We start from the raw sequence: 19,089 nt of genomic DNA on the forward strand, positions 1-19,089 counted from the left end.
GTGGGCATTTTAAAATATCCAGTAAAACAGGACTAGCATCTTGGGATTAAAACAGATTTCAGAAACTTTCCAGTAAAATGGGATAAAGAAATGTTGCATTGTTGATCAGTCTAGAATTCATTACAAAGTATGGTCTGGCCATTTTGGATTATGGATACATAGAAAACAAGCCTAGGTTACCATCTAATTTGGCAGAGAGAGAAAAGCAAGAGGCAGTGGTCGAAGTGAATAGGGGTTGAAAGTGGCGAGCCAAAGAACTCTACTTCCACCCCTGCAGTTTTTTATGGGTCACCATTTGTGTGTGGCCAGCTTGAGTCTCTCTTTAGGGAAGGGATTGTAGCTCAGCAGTAAGAGTACCTCCTTTTTGTACAGAAGGTCCTAGGGTCAGTCCCTGGCATCTCCAGTGAACTGGGGTAGGTCAGAAGGAAGTGATGGGAAAGATCTCTTTCTGCCCAAGATGCTGGAGAGCTACTGCCAGTCAGGGTAGACAATACTGGGCCAGACCAAGCAAGAGAAACCTTTGTCCCTCCAGATGATGCTGAACTCCAGCTCTCACCCTCCCTGGCCATTGGCCATGCTTGCTGAGGCTGATGGGAGTTGTAGTTCAGCATCATCTGGCAGGTCAAAAAAAGGTTCCCCGCACCTGGGCCAGATGGAGAGGTAGTGAAAACTGTCTTGTTCCATCCTGCAAGGAGAAGCCTCGTTGGCACGAGCTGGCCTAGATATTTAAGGGCCTCAAACCTGCCTGACAGTTTCTTTTGCTTTGTTCTGCTGATTCTGATATACTGTTTATATGGTGGTGGTGTTTTATAGGTGCAATTTATCATTTTAGCTTATTATTTACAGGGATGAAATATCCAATTGTTGTTAGAAACTCAAAGGTAAGTCTGAGCCTTCGGGTTATTTTTTATTTTTCAAATGTACAATATTTCATCTTCTGTTTTGATATTTTTTCTCATGTCAAGAGTACAAATACTTTATCATGATTGCTGTTGTAACCACAAAAACTGTTTGAGACGGAAGAAAAATACATAGCTTTGATAATAAAGTCACTTACCCCATGAAGACAAACATTTGGTTTTCAGTTATCTTCAGAACAATCTTTGTATGACTCCTATCAGAGGTGAAGAGTTTTGTCTAAACCATGGGTGGGGAACCTCTGGCCCACCAGACCTCCCCATTTGGCCCACCAACCCACTCTGGGCAAACAGTGCCTCCCCTTCCCTACACCGGATGTCATATATTGTGGGGCAGGTGAAGGCCGGGCTTGGCCAAAAGGTACTTTGCAGATCCTCACAATTGGCAGTGCTTGCAGAGCTTCATTAAACAGCGTTTGGAAAGTGCTTTGTGTGGTGCTTGTCAAACACCCGAGAGCCAGCTGGTTGGGCATTTGGGAACTGCTGCAAAAAGAGCTTTGTCAGCCTAAGCTCGGGGCGTGGAAAGTGCTGATCACAGGGCTTGCAGAGTGCTTTGTGTAGCTCTTCCAAAACACCCGACAGCCAGCTGTGTTGAAATCCAGTCATAGCTCTTCCCAAAATCTGCTATAATACAAGGCAGATATTTTTAGTAGCTGCAAATACTCTTGGGGATAATCACGGTGCTATAATATGTCTATGGAATATTTCCAGTGAAAGAGGACAATTGAAGTGATTATCCTATTTTATTCCTTCATCCAGTTACACACCGCATAGCTCAACTTAATTGATTTGGTATATGGCCAAATTTAGTTACAGAAGTTGGCACAGTGATTTTAATTTGATATCCATCTGATCATTATTAAGTTTTCCTTTGGTTTCTGAGGTCTTTACTGTTGGACAACAGAACTATCAAAGATAATAATCAAAAAGGAGAATCCGCTTGGAAGGAGGAATTGTTCGTTTACGTCTGGCTTGAGCAGCGAAGCATGCGTGTCAGATCTGCCCAGAACATTTGGGCTTTAACTGCTTACAGCTTACTTTTATAATTGTAGAAACAACCTGCTTCTTAGAAACCTTTCATACATGTCCATACAGAGGGAGAGAGATAGAGAGAGATGGGTGCTTGTCATAAACCAAAGAATTATGCTTAGGCTGACTGCAAAGGCATAAGCCTGCCTTTGTATGATGAATTATGACTATGTCCTATCATAAAAGCCATTAGTGCCAAGTGATCATTACTGTTTGTCTCCTTTTTGAAATAGACCAGACCAGATCTAGACAGAAGATGTTCTGGTAATATGAGAGAATTGTTTTGAAACAATCGGATCCCTCATTCTTGTAGAAGCTTAGTTTCTTTCAATGTGAAAAGGTCAACCTCCATGAAATATACAACTGGCTGTTTGTATGATTTTCTTTTTTTAAAAAAAATCAGCCATTCTCCTTTGGTGTTACTAATTCATTCTGTTATAACTATTGTGGGTGTTTTGTTTGACTGGTACTAACAATAAATATTTATTTAGTGTCAGCAGGGAGTGCAAGGCACTGTTCTGGCCTTTAAATCCATGTTAGTTGGACAAGAGAAGGCAGAAGGTTTAGTGGTTGAGGGTAAGGAAAAGGGGGAATGAAATGAATGGGAGGAGAATGGCTCTTGAGAAAGGGAGTGATAGAAGAGGTGTGGCCTGACTGACAGCGCAAGAGGCTGTTCATGTTACCCCCAGGCATCTTAAATAGTGACTTTGATGCAGGAGTGGCCTGTCCTAGTGTGGGTCAAGCACCACTTGCCTCAAGGATTCCATATTCCTTCACCTGGTCAAGGTCCAGCTCTCCTCTACACACTACAGGGAGGAAGAGGATGGTGGCAGGCTCTGCCCTGAAGGACCAAGTGCCTCTCATGAGAAGCCTGAAGCTACAGTTCAGCCTGCTTCACAGCTGCCCAAGGCCCCTGACTCCCCTCACTGCTGAAGAAACAGAAAGCCTGTAGGTCACCCAGTGAGGACAAAGTGCAGAGATCCAGGCTGGAGAGTTGCCCGTTTAAATCCTGCCAGCTTAGCACACAAAAGGCCAGGCAGGCCTCCCCTGAGAGCTCTCTCCCTGGTCATGAAGCACCAGCCACCTACCCTCTGGGCTGCCAAGCCACTCCTGGTCAAGACCAGTCCCTGTCGCCCCCTCCTGTCTCACTCTCACTAGGGCAGGTACCTTCAGGCATGGAGAACAGCAGAACAGGAGGCATGGAAATTGGAAGGATAAGAGATGTTGCTTTTGTGATCATGTTAAATAGTGTTACAGTTTTGCTGAGGCTGAGCTTCTTCTTTTGTGGCAGGGGAAGGAAGTCCGGTGTCGGCACCTTGTCTCCTGTGCAGGGCTTTTTTCAGACCGCCTCTCTCGGATCAGTGGTTGCAGCCTGGAGCCCCGTATCGTGCCTTTCCGGGGTGATTATTTGGTGCTAAAGCCAGAGAAGTGCTATTTGGTTAAAGGAAATATCTATCCGGTATGTCATTTCCTGAGAGTGGAGGAAGCCCTTGGGGCTTCTGGGTGCTTTAGCTGTGGTGGTGGTGATTTAATATTTATTTAACAACACACTAAGCTTTGCACAAGGCGTGAGAGGGCTTACAGTCTCAGGGCACTTCCATATCGCACACGTAACCCTGTTGAACCACCTTGGCTTCCCTCTAAGGAACCTTGGGATTGTTAACGCTTGCAAGACATTCCTCTGGCTATGTTTATTTATTTATTTATTTTATTTATAGACCGCCCATAGCGAATAGCTCTCTGGGCGGTGAACAGCAGAGTTAAAATACAAAGTTACAATAAAACATACAAAATCACAACAAAGTAGAGTAAAAACATTAAATATAAAACATGAACGTTAATATGCCTGGGAGTATAACCAGGTCTTAACCTGGCGCCTAAAAGAAAGTACCGTAGGCGCCAGGCGTATCTCCTCAGGTAAGCTGTTCCATAGTTCGGGGGCCACCACAGAAAAGGCCCTGGATCTAATAACAATCCTCCGGGCATCCTGATGGGTTGGTACCCGGAGGAGGGCCTTAGATACTGAATGAAGTGAACGGGTAGGTTCATAGTGGGAGAGGCGTTCCATCAGATATTGCGGTCCCACACCATGTAAGGCTTTATAGGTCAAAACCAGCACCTTGAATCTGGCTCGGAAACGAATAGGTAGCCAGTGCAAACGGGCCAGGACGGGTGTTATATGCGCGGACCAATGGGTCCCCGTCAACAACCTGGCTGCCGCATTTTGCACTAGCTGAAGTTTCCGAACGGTCTTCAAGGGCAGCCCTACGTAGAGCGCATTACAGTAGTCCAATCTAGAAGCTACCAGAGCGTGAACAACAGAGGCGAGATCGTCACTGTCCAGATAGGGGCGTAGTTGGGCTACTAAGCGAAGATGGTAAAACGCATTCCGCACCACCGAGGCCACTTGAGCCTCAAGCGACAAGGAAGGGTCAAAAAGGACCCCCAAACTACGAACCTGTTCCTTCAAGGGGAGTGTAACCCCATCTAGAACAGGGTGAACATCCACCATCTGAGCAGGTAAAGAGCTCACCAACAGTGTCTCAGTCTTGTCTGGATTGAGTTTCAGTTTATTAGCTCTCATCCAGTCCATTATCACGGTCAGGCAACGGTTCAGCACATCAACAGCCTCACCTGAAGAAGGTGAAAAGGAGAAGTAGAGTTGCGTGTCATCAGCGTACTGATGGCAACGCACTCCAAAACTCCTGATGACCGCACCCAGAGGCTGCATGTAGATGTTAAAAAGCATGGGGGACAAGACCGACCCCTGAGGGACTCCACAATGGAGAGTCCAGGGTGTCGAGCAGTGTTCCCCAAGCACTACCTTCTGGCGACGATCCGCTAAGTAGGAGCGGAGCCACTGCCAAGCAGTGCCCCCAACTCCCAACTCCGCGAGCCTCCCCAGAAGGATACCATGGTCGATGGTATCAAACGCCGCTGAGAGATCAAGGAGAATCAACAGAGTCACACTCCCCCTGTCCCTCTCCCGACAAAGGTCATCATACAGGGCGACCAAGGCTGTTTCGGTGCCAAAACCGGGCCTAAAACCGGATTGAAACGGATCCAGATAATCGGTTTCATCCAAAAGCGCCTGGAGCTGGCCGGCGACCACCCGTTCCAAGACCTTGCCCAAAAAAGGGACATTCGCCACCGGCCTGTAGTTGTTCAGAACATCTGGGTCCGAAGAAGGTTTCTTCAAAAGAGGTCTCACTACTGCCTCCTTGAGACTACTAGGGACTACTCCCTCTCTCAAGGAGGCATTTATCACCTCTTTGGCCCAGCCGGTGGTTACAGCCCTGCCGGCCTTCACCAGCCAAGATGGGCAAGGATCTAGGGCGGACGTGGTCGCCCGCACCATTCCAAGCACCTTGTCCACTTCATCAAGCTGCACCAACTGAAATTCATCCAACAATGAAGGACAAGACCGCGCTCTGGACACTCCAATGGAATCATCTGTAATAACATCAGAGTGTAAGTCCCGACGGATGCAAGCAATCTTGTCTTGGAAGTGCTCCGCAAATTCGTTGCAGCGGGCTTCTGATGTTTCTTTAGTATCATGAGGGGCAGAATGTAAGAGCCCTTGTACCACCCTAAAAAGCTCCGCTGGGCGGCAAAGAGATGATCTAATGGTGGCAGCAAAGTAAGACTTTTTTTTTTTTTTTTCAATAATTTTTATTCAGATTTTCATAAAACATACAAGACAAAATCATAAAACATTCAAAGACAAAAAACAAAATCAAAAATAGTTAAACAAAAAGAAAAAAAGAAAAGAAAAAACAAAAATAAAAAATAAAGAGTAAAATATTGACTTCCCATTTGTCAAAGATCAAATCAGTTATAAGTCTATAATATATAACAATCCTGTCTCTTAAGTCATATTATAAAATCACTTTCCTCCAGTAGTTATCTTACTTAATCATCAAATCTCATAAACATTACTTTATTCTTTCCACAAAAAGTCAAAGAGAGGTTTCAATTCTTTAAGAAATATATCTATCAATTTTTTTTTTCCAGATAAGCATATCGATTAATCCATCTCATTACTAATTATGATAATCTTATTGTCATAACCATAGTCAAAATAAACATTTCAATTAATCCATCACATCAGAATCTGTTAGGTTCAATAATTTCAGTAGCCATTGTTCTATTATCTCTATTAGTTCCATTTTCATCTTCCATCTTCAGTAGTCTTGTTAAGTCCAGTAATTTCAATATCCAATCTTCCATTATCAGTATTCCATAATAATCTTGCTGTCAAAGCCATAGTCATATAGTAAGAGTCTGATGGGAATTACCTCTATCCCAAATATTTTCTTGCCATCCATTCTGAATAGGTTGCTGAAATACTGCTGTAAAATCATATCTCTGTTCTTTTTTTCAAAATACACTGGGTCATCTCTTAAAAGTTTTTCCATTGTCACATGGCTGCAGTTAATTCCATAGATTTTCTCTATATTGGGCTCCATCACATCATTCCAGTCCAGAAGATTATCCATGCCATTAATAACTTTATCTCTAGAATCTTCATTCATTTCTTCAGAGATAACATTGAGTTCCAAACAATAGATTTTATTTCTAAAGTCCATAGACTCCAAATCTTGTTCCTGTTCCACGTTGGTTCCAATCTCCGGGATCTCCTCTCTCACAGGGACCCCTATTCCAGTCTCCAGGGTCTCCTCTCTCACAGGGACCCCTGTTCCAATCTCCGGGGTCTCCTCTCTCACAGGGACCCCTTCCAGGGTCACCTCTCTCACAGGGACCCTTATATCTTTAATCTCCTGCTTCATTTTACTCAATTCAATTTTCATTATCTCAATCTCATCCATTATTTTCTGAAACATAGTTATTTCCAGATTTTCAGCCACTTTCTTAATTGCCATTTTAAAAGAAAAATATAGGAAAACCACTTCTTATTTCAGCAACAATTGGGTTAATACTCCAAACTTGGTGACATCACAGTATAAACAGAGCAGACAGCCTTATCTCTCCAATAGTTAAGTAAACAAAATGCAGTTCCCAGGATCGAAACAATTAATGGCAATCGTCAAGAAACAGATTCGTCAAAATAAAATAGACCAAAAAGAGAGTAGTCTCAAAACAGTATAATATTTTTCAAAATAAAAATCTGGAATAGAAATCCCTCTTCTGTGTATATCTTTAGAATGCAAATCCAGGACAGCTTTTTGCAACAAAAACAGAGATAAGCTATTAATTAGTGCGTAGCAGAGAGAAGTTATGGCTCCCCAGTGAGATGTCAAAAACAGATCAATCTGGCAAATCTCTTTTAAACAGCAACAATTTAAGTCAAGTAAAAGAAAAATATAGAAAGAAGGGTGCTTGCCTGTTAGTGCGTTCTCTCTTAGAAGATAAGATGAACGTTCGCTTTAACAGATAGAGCTTGCTGTTGAAAATCCGTCCCACCTTCGTCGGCTGGACCTCGTCCCATAAATTAATGAGATCTGGTCGTCCCAACAAAAATAGGCTTTGAGGTTAATCTCTTCGTTTCTCCCTACCCGGGAGAAGTTTAATCAGTCAAAAAAAAAAGAAAAAACTGACTGATATATCTGAATAAGCTTCTTTTGAGGCAGGAGCCCGTCTCAAAAGCAGGCACAGGCTAAGTCACCCTTCCCGGAAGTCCCAGCAAAGTAAGACTTTTTTGCCGCCCTAACCGCTGTTGGTCAAAGTCTAAGTTAAGCTGCTATAAGGCGAGCAGAGAGGTTGTTGAGAGATGGAAATGATCTAGTCCAGATCAGTTTACCTAGAGAGAGTATATTTTGGCAAAGGGTTGTTCGGTGTTCTAAGCAGTTCCCCAGAATGTTGCAAGTCATTGCTGCCAGTCTCCATGGCCTCCATTCTGGTTTAAAAGCACCTCTTCCCCACCCCACCCCAGCTTATTTTAATACATCCATACACTTACCTAAAGAAGAGATGTGGACTGTGTCTGTCCGGAAACAGAGAGAAAGACACGTACATATGTGCACACACACAAAAATATTTTGGGGGAGGGTGGGATTGAATCAATATTATTAGTATGTGTGCGGCTACAGGTGTTGTCTATATTTAGCATTCGATATGTCAAGCCCAAAGCAGGGAAGGGGTGTGTTTTTGAGAACTGCACAAAGATTGGTGCCGAGGTAGTGGCCTGGTTCATGTGTAATGCTAAGCCATGCTTTAACTATGGTTACCTTGGGTCAGTCACTGCCTCTCCGCCTCAGAGGAAGGAAATGGTAAACCCCCTCTGAATACCGCTTACCAGGAAAACCCTATTCATATGGTCACCACAAGTCGGGATCGACTTGAAGGCAGTCCTTTTAACTATGGTTTAGTTAACCATAGTTAAAAGTTGATCATCTGAACCTGGCCCCATGGCCTATAAACCATGCTTAAAACTCGCTCGTTAACCAAAGTTTGTTGTTGGTTTGTAAGCCTTGGTTGCTGCTAACTCTTAACATTATGTCTGATCCTGGACATCCTCCAGATTAACTGTGGCTAAGGAGAAGTCACTGCTAAAAAGGCCACATGAGGAACAGCTCAAAATTCAAACTGCTCCCAAAGCTTATTTGCTCTTCCCCATGTTTGCAGCAGGGAACTCAGGAAGGCCGCCTGGTAATGCTCTTTGGGGAGATGGACAATGTCCCTTTTCAGCATCCGTGGCTAAACTCAAAGAGTATGGTGCACACAAGGGATTAATACTCTTCCTGGCTGTTGTCAAATGTAATGGGGGAAGGGGGGAAGTCAGGGCTGGTGTGGTATTCCCTCAAAGCGGCTGAAGTGGTTCCACACCCTGTTCATTCACCCAGTTGACCAGTAGCAAGTGGGCTGCCGATGTGGTGAGGCATTGCCAATGTAAGGGCACCACAAAGGCCTTCAGGAAAGTATTCGGGAGCTGCGGAGAACCTGAGGTGATACTGGCGGTGAGAGAAATAATGCCATAGTTTAAGCATGGGCATCCATGGGGCACAGAGGGCAGCAAGGGGGGCAGTTGGTCCCAGTCTGATGAACTATAACCCCCAGATTCCTTTTTTTAAAAAAAACACTAACTTTGTAGTATTTGTGTGAGCCAAAACATACAGGTGGTATTCTTTAACTGCGCACCAAAAAAGTCTGCTTCCCCTTTCAGGGTTTAACTCCCCACCCTCACCCCGGAAAAATTTCTGCGGATGATTGCTTGTCTTGCCTTTAAACATGGTTTATAAACAGTAAACAGTAGTGTAGTGTTGCATCCAGATGAGATCAGTGAGGGACAAATTGACTGAAACTGAGGGAATTCAAAGAGTGCATGGGTTGTGTAGTTAACAGATCATTCCACGTGTCAATTGAGCGAGTTCTTGTAACTGTCCCATGTTCTCTGTGTGGTGCAGAATGTGCTTCTTTCAAATGCATTTTGACCAAATCCATTTCTTGTGCTTTGCTATGATAGGTACCTGATCCTCGTTTCCCCTTTCTGGGCATACATTTCACCCCAAGGATGGATGGCAGTGTCTGGCTTGGGCCTAATGCTGTGCTTGCCTTCAAACGAGAGGGCTACAGATTTTTTGACTTCAGCGTCCAAGATTTTATAGATGCAACTGCTTACAGGTAGTGTCTTCTCTTCATTTATTTCCAGGTTAAAAATGAGAATCCATTACCTTCACCGTACCCAGTTTCTCTGCAACCTGCTGTGGGGATCCTGGGGAGTGTCACGCTGCTTGCTGTGGGCAATGGAAGAGGGAGCCCTCCTCCCACGGGCCGGTCCCTGGGGTGTTGTGCTTGTTGGTTGTGTATGTGCATTTCCCTTTGCTTCTTCCTGCCCCCTCCCTTCCTCGGGCAGCAGCACCACCCCAGGCCAGCCCCAGATCAGGGGCTCTTACCTGGAGGAAGGGAAAGGCCTGCAAGGCGAGACAGATGGGGCCGACTCCCCACCCTCCGCTTCTCTTCACCTCCAGAGCGGATGCCCACTGCCTCATGGCGAGCTCACCCTGAGGGAGGAGGAGCCACTGCTGAAGCTCAGGCAGAGAAGGTGGCCCTGTCTGTCTCTCCCGGGTGGGGTGGAGGTTATGGGTAAGGGGTGCGTGACAGGTTTAGTTCTCTGGTGGCTGCACTGGAAGGGAAAGAGAAGGAATTGGGGAGTGGTGAGGTCGAACTGGCTGGGGGTAAAGGAGGCATTTTGAGGACTGGGGAAATCTAGGAGGGAGGAATGGAGGCCTGTGTGTGCCTGTGCCAGTTTTATGCCCCTCGTGATGGGGTGGGGGAAGGAAAGACAACTGGAGAGGAGGAGGAGGAGGAATTGATCCCTTCGTATATCACAAGCCGGGCCTTGCCTATCTTGCCCTGTCCCGCAGTGCTGCAGCCCCTTTTCCCTTCAATTATATATCCACTTGTATATACATGGGTGTGTTCGTGCAAAGGGGGCTGCAGAACAGAAGTGACTCGTGTGTGTGTGTGTGTGTGTGTGTGTGAGAGAGAGAGAGAGAGAGAGAGAGGGAGGGAGGTCTCTGTGCGTGCATGCATGTGAGAGAAAGGGACCTGTGTGTATGTGTGTGTGAGAGAGACAGAGTGAAAGGAAGTGTATCAAAGTGGGTTTCTTGAGGGGGGGGGGAAGAAAGTTAGACCAGAGCAATGCAGTGGGAGGCGTCGTGATGGAGGTGGGTGGGAAGAAGGGTATTCCAGAAGGGGAAGCAGGGATAAGCAGGGCTCCTGCTGGGAGGAAGGGCGGGATATAAATCAAATAATATAAATAAATTAAATAAAGGGGAAAGGGGGGGTGGACCAAGGCTGCAAAACTGGGTTGGGGCTGATGCATGTGTACCAAAGAGAAAATTGGGAAGGAAGGGAGAAGTCATCGGGAGATTTGGGGCGAGGTGTCAGCAGTATGCTGAGTCGCTGATGATACCCAGCTCTATTTCTCTGTAACATCTGAATCGGGAGAGGCCTGCAAGCCTGGACCGCTGCCTAGACTCAGTGGTGGGCTGGATGAGGGCCAATAAACTGAGTCTGAATCTAGCAAGATGGAGGCACTGTGGGTTGGTGGTTCCTGAGTTCGGATAATTGGTCAGTTGCCTGCTTTGGATGGGGTTGTACTCCCTCTGAAAGAGCAGGTCCGTAGTCTGGGGGTGCTCCTGGATCCATCTTTGTCGCTAGAGGCCCTGGTGACCTCAGTGGCTAGGAGTGCCTTTTACCAGCTTCGGCTGGTAAGACAGCTGCGGCCGTTTCTGGACCAGGATAGCCTGACCACTGTTGTCCACGCACTGGTAACCTCCAGGCTGGATTACTTTAATGTGCTCTATGTGGGGCTGCCCTTGAGGTTTGTCCGGAAGCTGCAGCTGGTGCAAAATGTGGCAGAAACAAAAGGGAAAAGCACCACGCAATGGACAGAAAGGAGAGGCAGGCTCTGGTGCTTGGTAGATTTATTAAGGCTTAACGCGTTTCGGAGTAATCCTTCCTCAGGAGCAATGGAGATCTGTTTCTTTTTCTCTGCCTACGCAGTTCAAATTCTTTATCCAGCTCCACACAAAACAAACACCACAGCAAAATGTGGCAGCAAAACTCTCACTGGAGCAGGTTATCACCAACATGTAACTCCGCTACTAAAAGAATTGTACTGGCTACCTATGAGCTACTGGGCTAAGTTCAAGGTTCTAGTTTTGGTCTACAAAGCCCTATGCAGCTTGGGACCAGGATACCAGAAAGACCGTCTTGCCCCTTATATACCCAGTCGATCACTGCGCTCTGCAGGTGAGGGCCTCCTGCAGATACCATCTTATCATGAGGTCCGTTCTGCACAACATAGGAAACGGACCTTTAGTGTATTGGCACCCTTTGGAATTCCCTCCCCTTAAATATTAGACAGGCAGTTCTTTTTGGCACCTACTGAAGACCTTCTTTCAACAGGCCTCTTAAGTAGAGACCTTATCCCTGTCTGCATCTGTGTTGGAATTGCTTTTTAATATATTTTTAAACCTTTTTTTAATGTTATTAAAGCATTTCTAAAAATGTTTTTAAAGATGTTTTGTTTTGATATGTTTTTAATGGTGGTTGTGTTTTAATATATTTTAAAGTATGTTTTTATGATGTGTTAAAGTGTTTTTAGTGCTTTTGTTTGCTGCCCTGGGCTCCTGCTAGGAGGAAGGGTGGGATATAAATCAAATAAATAAGTGTCCCAATAGGGGAACAGTGTACTGGGGTGGGCAGGTTGAGAGAAAGAGAGATGGAAAACTGAGTGCGCTAAAAAGATTGGTCATGGGGAGGTGGAAAAAAACATGGTAGGGGAGGGTGGCAGAAAGGAGGGGGAGGAAGAGGCATCTGGTTGCAGGTGAAAATGGGGGTACAAAGAGTGCTGCAAAATTGGAAGGGTGGTGGCTTCATAACTGGGGAGAAAGTGAAAAGTGGGTTTAAATTGTTGCAGTGTGTGGGGAGGGACAAGGAAGATTCAGGCTACCATGGGGGTGGTCTGTGATCAAAGGGCGTGGGGAGGTTACAGAAAAGTACAAAGAGGGATTGCAGAATAGGAGAAGCGTCTTCAGAAATGGGGTTGGGCAGATGAAAAGAGGGCTTCGTAGATGCATGGAATGGGAGAGGGAAGCTCTAAGTCAGCCTTACCCAACCGGTGTGCCTCCAGATGTTGGACCACAACTCCCATCAGCCTCAGCCATTGGCAATGCTGGCTGAGGCTGATGGGAGTTGTGGTCCAACAACATCTGGAGGCACACTGGTTGGGAAAGGCTGCTCTAAGTGGTTACCATGGGGGGTAGTCGCAGGGGGTTGGTGAACAGAAGTGAGCTGGGGCTCTGCCCTTACTATGTACACTCTCACACTCACAGATATACATGAAATGAGTGAAGGACTGTATTCCACCAAAGCTTATGATATAGTAAGAAATTTGATATCTTAGGGTACCGCAAGACCTTTAGTCTGGTTTCCAGCAAAAAACATTCACACAAGTGGGACCAGCCCTCTGGAAATAGCTGCAGTAATAATGTGTCCAGGGTCAGAGAAGTACATCCAATGCTGGTAGGTGTGTGCCTGTTACGTGTGCTTATGGATTAAAGCTCAAAGTGAAGGCTACTTGCAACGAGTGTTGCTTATTTCCTTCTCCCCAGTGGGCTGTGGAAGCTGGTGTTGAGGAACTTCTCGTACGGAATTGGAGAAATGTACAGAGCGTGTTTCCTTAGTGCTCAAGTGAAGCAGCTGCAGAAATTTATACCCGAAGTTACCGTCAATGATGTACTCAGGTAATAAATAAATAACTTTAAATAAAAAAAACTTGCAGATGTATCCTCAAATTTTCAGTTGAGTAAGTTGGATGATTTCAGTAGAGAAAGTGTATTTATCCACTTGAAGTGGGGAGCTCCTTGATTACGGAGGAAACTAATGCCACAACTGTTGACCATCTTGGAAGATGAATAGAAGAAGAGCCCTGCTGGGTCAGGCCAAAGGCCCATCTAGTCCGTTATCCTGTTCTCATAGTGGCCTGATGCCCCATTGGGAAGCCTGAAAGCAAGACCTGAGGCTCACCCCACTTGCAGTTCCCAGCAGCTGGCACTCAGTGAGACATACTGTCTTGGACAGTGATGCCAGCAACCATCCATCTCCAAGATGCGTAATTGCCACTAAAAACAGCATTTCAGTATCTCCTCCTCCTCCCTTCCCCAAGGATGTTGTGAGATATGAGATGTGTGATATGATGTCGTCATGTGATGATTGAGTTCCCCTCTTCCTATTCACTGGCTGCTGCCAGTGGGGGTGGAGAAGCGTACAGCACAATTGTGTGACATCATCTGTTTTCTTATCGTCTGGCTCTGTGGGGAGGGGCAGGAAGAGGAACTTTTTTCAGTAGCAGCAGACGTTGCATCTGATGTAATGTCAATTTTCAGCTTGCCTTGGAAATAAAAGATGAAATAGGAAGATGTGTGTGGATTAATTGGCACCACGCGTCGTCTTCTTAATTCCTTTTTTTTTATAATGTTACCGCAAAAACGTTGAGAAAATGGCATCTGCAACACCAGGGTTTCTTGACAGTCTCTTTTCAGGAGTGCAGGTTGAGGCATTGATTCTCCAATGTTCCTTCCCCTTTCCAAGACTAACTACCTGCTGACTCATCTGAACAACGAACGGTTCTGAGGAAAAGACCTAATAGAACTGTTAGGCAGAAAATCTGTTTTCTTTTTCTGCCACAAACTGTTACAAAGTTATATGAGAGTTCAGTAAGGTTTGCTTACATTTAAACTTGGTTGGTGGGCCTTCCCGTTCCTGGGGAATCTTGAGAACTGTAGTTCTCTGAGGATAATCATTGAGGGGGTGGCAGGGCCACTAACCTATTTGGGCCCATGGGCACATTTGCAAGTTGGAGAAACTTATGGGCACCACACATGCCCCACCAGCAATGGTAATCTCCAAGCTGGATTACTGTAATGCACTCTATGTGGGGCCACCCTTGAAGTTGTTCCGGAAGGTGCAGCTGGTGCAAAATGCAGTGGCAAGACTGCTCGCTGGGGCAGGGTATAGCCATCATGTCACCTGTGTGCTGAAAGAATTGCACTGGCTGCTCATTAGCTACTGGGCTAAGTTCAAGGTGCTGGTTTTGGTTTACAAAGCCCTATGCAGCTTGGGACCAGGATACCTGAAAGACCGTCTTACCCCTTATATACCCAGTAGATCACCGCGCTCTGCAGGTGAGGGCCTCCTGCAGATACCATCTTATCAGGAGGTCCGTTCTGCACAATATAGGAAGCGGACCTTTAGTGTTGTGGCACCTACCCTGTGGAATTCCCTCCCCTTTAATGTAGTCTGTGTCTGTGTTGGAATTGCTTTTTAATATGTTTTTAAAGCTTTTTAAAAAATAGTTTTTAAAGCTTTTTAAAAAACAGTTTTTAAAGCTTTTTAAAAAAATGTTTTAAAAGCTTTTTTAAATGTTTGTAAAGATGTGTTAATATGCTTTTAAAGCCTGTTTTTATGATGTTTTATAGTGTTTTTATTTTTTTTGTTTGCCGCCCTGGGCTCCTACTGGAAGGAAGGGCAGGATATAAATAAAATAATAAATAAATAAAATGAGGATCAAAAAGAGTCTTTTGCTCTTTTCAAACCCAGGCAACAATTAGCCTTGAAAAAAGCATTCTGTTGGCTACAATTGCTTGGGAGATGAGGGCATATTGGCATGGGGGGACTCGCAGCCACACCGGGAAGGGATAGTTCTTCCCTCTCCAGCTTCATCCCCCCCCCTTCAATTGCCCCGCCTCCATTGTAATTACGCTTGAAATAAGCCTATTTTTGTAGCTGATATAAGGTTTCCTTGAAGCCTGATTGTGGCACTTGGGGCCATGCAGCTGGGGTGGGGGGAGTAAATCATTCCAGTTCCATCTTGCCTTGTTTGAACGCTCAAATTCTCCTTTCCTTGTGCAGAGGTCCAGCGGGAGTCAGAGCTCAGGCCTTGGACAAGGACGGGAACTTGATTGATGATTTTGTGTTTGATGGAGGCACTGGAGACATTGGCAGCCGGATTCTCCATGTCAGAAATGCTCCTTCACCTGCTGCTACCTCCTCTCTTGCCATTGCAAAAATGATTGCCAGCGAAGTGGAGCAGAGATTTGAACTGTGATTGGGCCCATTTGATCTCTTTGTGGTCATACACTGTGTGATTGAAGGGTGGCAATCAAGGAAATGACAGGGAAGTTGCTTGTTTGGGGAGAGACAATAAAAAAATGGGCTGCCAACTAGTTTGCCTTGCAGAAGCCTCAAACTTCTCAGAATTAACGCCACGGAAGGTGAAGCGTAACGCAAGTGGCAGGGAAGATTCTAACTCAGGACTGAGCAGTTAGAACAGCAGATGTGCCTACTCCTTCTCCTCGGAAGTTTTGAAACTACCAGGGGATGCTGGAGCTCCGTCCTTCCCTCCCTCCCAAAATCACCTGAAGAACACAGAGCAGGAAGACAGCCAGCTTTCCACAAAAAAGGGATTGTCTCTCCGGTACACAGTAAACCCAACTCTGTCTCATGCTGTTTTCTGCCTATCCATGCCAGGCCACACTGCAGACTGCAGCAACTGCAAGAACATATAGGTTGTGCCATTACTGAAAGCCATGCTGTGAGCCCACAGGAATGGAAAACTGTTTATCAAAGTACCAAATTTGTTTCCCGCTTTCCACCTTAGCACATAAATGCTGAACATAGGAAGTTGGTGTCTGGAAGCAAACTGCAAGCATGTTCCAGAGGGAAACACTCATGGTCAAGTCCCATAGAATCATAAAATAGTAGGGTTGGAAGGGGCTTATAAGGCCATCAAGTCCAACCCCCTGCTGTCACTGAATGGGTGAGAATTGTGCAGGATAATAATGGATTGTACCTTACGTATTGGAAGCAGAGAATGGCTTGCCCTAGCAAGAAGTGTTTTCTCTCTCGAGGGTTTTTTGTTTTGTCTTGGTGGACAATCAGACCATTCTGAAGATTGCAGGCTGTGTGTGAGATTTTCTGATTAGGTCTGCATATGCACACAGTCTTCCTTTTCTCAATAGTCCAGACATGCAAAGATAGAAAAAAGTAAGTTGTATCTAAATAAATGCAAGCTGTTTGTATAAAACAAATATAATGGAAGTGAATGATTGGAAGGAGATTGGCTGTGATCAGAAGCTACATTGTTAGAATGTGAATTCATACTAAAGTTGTATATTAGACTGGCCAATAAAGTTATATAAAATTCTGTTGCATAAATACAAAGGTGTTTTCTTCTTTGAGTTATGGTGTACGATACGTTTTGTTTTGTCTCCAAACAGACTGTGAATCATTGGAAGTTCTTAATGTCACAGTCACCTGCATTGCAATTTTTCTTGGATCCAGCTAGCCAGTTAGGTGATGAGCACAAGAACCTTTCTTCATGTCCCTGCATGCACAACCTCTCCCAACCTTGCTACTGAAAGCCTGTGCCTTGCAAAGCAGAAAAACGTGCCTGTTTCACTTAAAACCTCATTTAGGCAGCAATGAAAGCTGGGAGGGAGGAACCACAGCAGTTACCTTGATTGACAGACACCCTGGACTGGGGAGAGGACTGCAAATAAGGTCTCCCCCATGCAAGTCCCTTTTCCACCAGTATCTTTCAGAGGCAGGAGCCATGTGATATCTGCTTAATATCACCAGGAGAACCTGGTATTCTGAATCTGTTATTGTAAAAGCAATATCAGCTACCTGTAAATCTGATTTTATCATTGTGAACCACTCAGAGTCATTACGGCTGAAAAGTGGTACAGAAATATGGTAAAATAAAAACACTTTGTCTTCTCTCTGTTTGGGAAGGACTCGATTGCTTACAAAATTCCTCCCACCCAATAATGGGGTGCTGAGGCAGCCTGTCTACAGAAAGTATTCTGTTTGCCCTTGAAGAAAGGAATGGGGCTTCCCATGCGGCATAGGCCATAGTGAGCATGTTCCCTTACTGCATACAACAGCCAGCAGACCAACACCACTCCATAAACCAGAATCAGTCTTAATGGGTCTGTCCTGGGCTCCTACTGGAAGGAAGGGCAGGGCTGTGACCTGGGAGACCAGGGTTCAAATCCCCACACAGCCATGAAGCTCACTGGGTGACCTTGGGCCAGTCACTGCCTCTCAGCCTCAGAGGGAGGCAATGGTAAACCCCCTCTGAATACCGCTTACCATGAAAATCCTATTCATAGGGTCTCCATAAGTCAGGATCAACTTGAACTTCCTAGCTGTTAAGAGTCATATGACAATGGAACCAATGACCTAGAGAGGTAGTGGGCTCTCCAACACGAGACATTCAAGAGGCAGCTGGACAGACATCTGTTGGGAATGCTTTGATTTGGATTCCTGAATTGAGCAGGGGGTTGGATTTGATGGCCTTACAGGCCCCTTCCAACTCTACGATTATATGAAGGCAGTCCATTTTCATGAATCGGTGACCCTATGAATCGGCGACTCCAGTAGTATCTGCCATGAACCACCCTGTTCAGATCTTATAAGTTCAGGTCTGTGGCTTCCTTTATGGAATCAATCTATCTCTTGTTTGGTCTTCCTCTTTTTCTACTTGCTTCTGGTTTTCCCAGCATTATTGTCTTTTCTAGTGAATCAGGTCTTCTTATGATGTCTCCAAAGTATGATAACCTCAGTTTAATCATCTTAGCTTCTAGTGACAGTTCTGGTTTAATTTGTTCTAACACCCAATCATTTGTCTTTTTCGCAGTCCATGGTATCTGTAAAGCTCTCCTCCAACACATTTCAAATGAGTTGTGCTTTTTTCACTGTCCCAACTTTCACATCCATACATAGAGATCGGGAATACCATGGTCTGAATGATCCTGACTTTAGTGTTCAGTGATACGTCTTTGCATTTGAGGACCTTTTCTAGTTCTCTCAAAGCTGCCCTCCCCAGTCCTAGCCTTCTGCTGATTTCTTGCCTGTTGTCTCCATTTTGGTTAATGACTCTGCCAAAGTATAGATAATCCTTGACAAGTTCAATGTCCTCATCAACGTTAAAGTTACGTAAATCTTCTGTTGTCATTAGTTTAATCTTTTTTTTTTTTTTCAATAATTTTTATTCAGGTTTTCATAAAACATACAAGACAAAATCATAAAACATTCAAAGACAAAAAACAAAATCAAAAATAGTTAAACAAAAAGAAAAAAAGAAAAAAAAAACAAAAATAAAAAATAAAGAGTAAAATATTGACTTCCCATTTGTCAAAGATCAAATCAGTTATAAGTCTATAATATATAACAATCCTGTCTCTTAAGTCATATTATAAAATCACTTTCCTCCAATAGTTATCTTACTTAATCATCAAATCTCATAAACATTACTTTATTCTTTCCACAAAAAGTCAAAGAGAGGTTTCAATTCTTTAAGAAATATATCTATCAATTTTTTTTTTCCAGATAAGCATATCGATTAATCCATCTCATTACTAATTATGATAATCTTGTTGTCATAACCATAGTCAAAATAAACATTTCAATTAATCCATCACATCAGAATCTGTTAGGTTCAGTAATTTCAGTAGCCATTGTTCTATTATCCCTATTAGTTCCATTTTCCATCTTCCATCTTCAGTAGTCTTGTTAAGTCCAGTAATTTCAGTATCCAATCTTCCATTATCAGTATTCCATAATAATCTTGCTGTCAAAGCCATAGTCATATAGTAAGAGTCTGATGGGA

General features: G+C 44.5%; 1 protein-coding gene across 7 annotated transcripts in view; it reads left to right on the top strand.

Moving 5' to 3' along the window:
* Positions 1-16,623, top strand: part of L2HGDH (L-2-hydroxyglutarate dehydrogenase) — a 31,089-nt gene extending 14,466 nt beyond the window's left edge. For all 7 annotated transcript variants that reach the window (XM_061612592.1, XM_061612591.1, XM_061612593.1 and 4 more), the window contains 5 exons: positions 847-881; positions 3,238-3,405; positions 9,370-9,527; positions 13,028-13,159; positions 15,327-16,623. In XM_061612592.1, coding sequence (XP_061468576.1) covers positions 847-881; positions 3,238-3,405; positions 9,370-9,527; positions 13,028-13,159; positions 15,327-15,522 — 689 coding nt within the window. In that variant the 3' untranslated portion in view covers positions 15,523-16,623. The remainder of the gene's footprint in view (positions 1-846; positions 882-3,237; positions 3,406-9,369; positions 9,528-13,027; positions 13,160-15,326) is intronic.
* The last annotated feature ends 2,466 nt before the right edge of the window (positions 16,624-19,089 follow it).

The sequence above is a fragment of the Rhineura floridana genome, chromosome 2, assembly GCF_030035675.1.
Source record: "Rhineura floridana isolate rRhiFlo1 chromosome 2, rRhiFlo1.hap2, whole genome shotgun sequence".
NCBI lineage: Eukaryota > Metazoa > Chordata > Lepidosauria > Squamata > Rhineuridae > Rhineura > Rhineura floridana.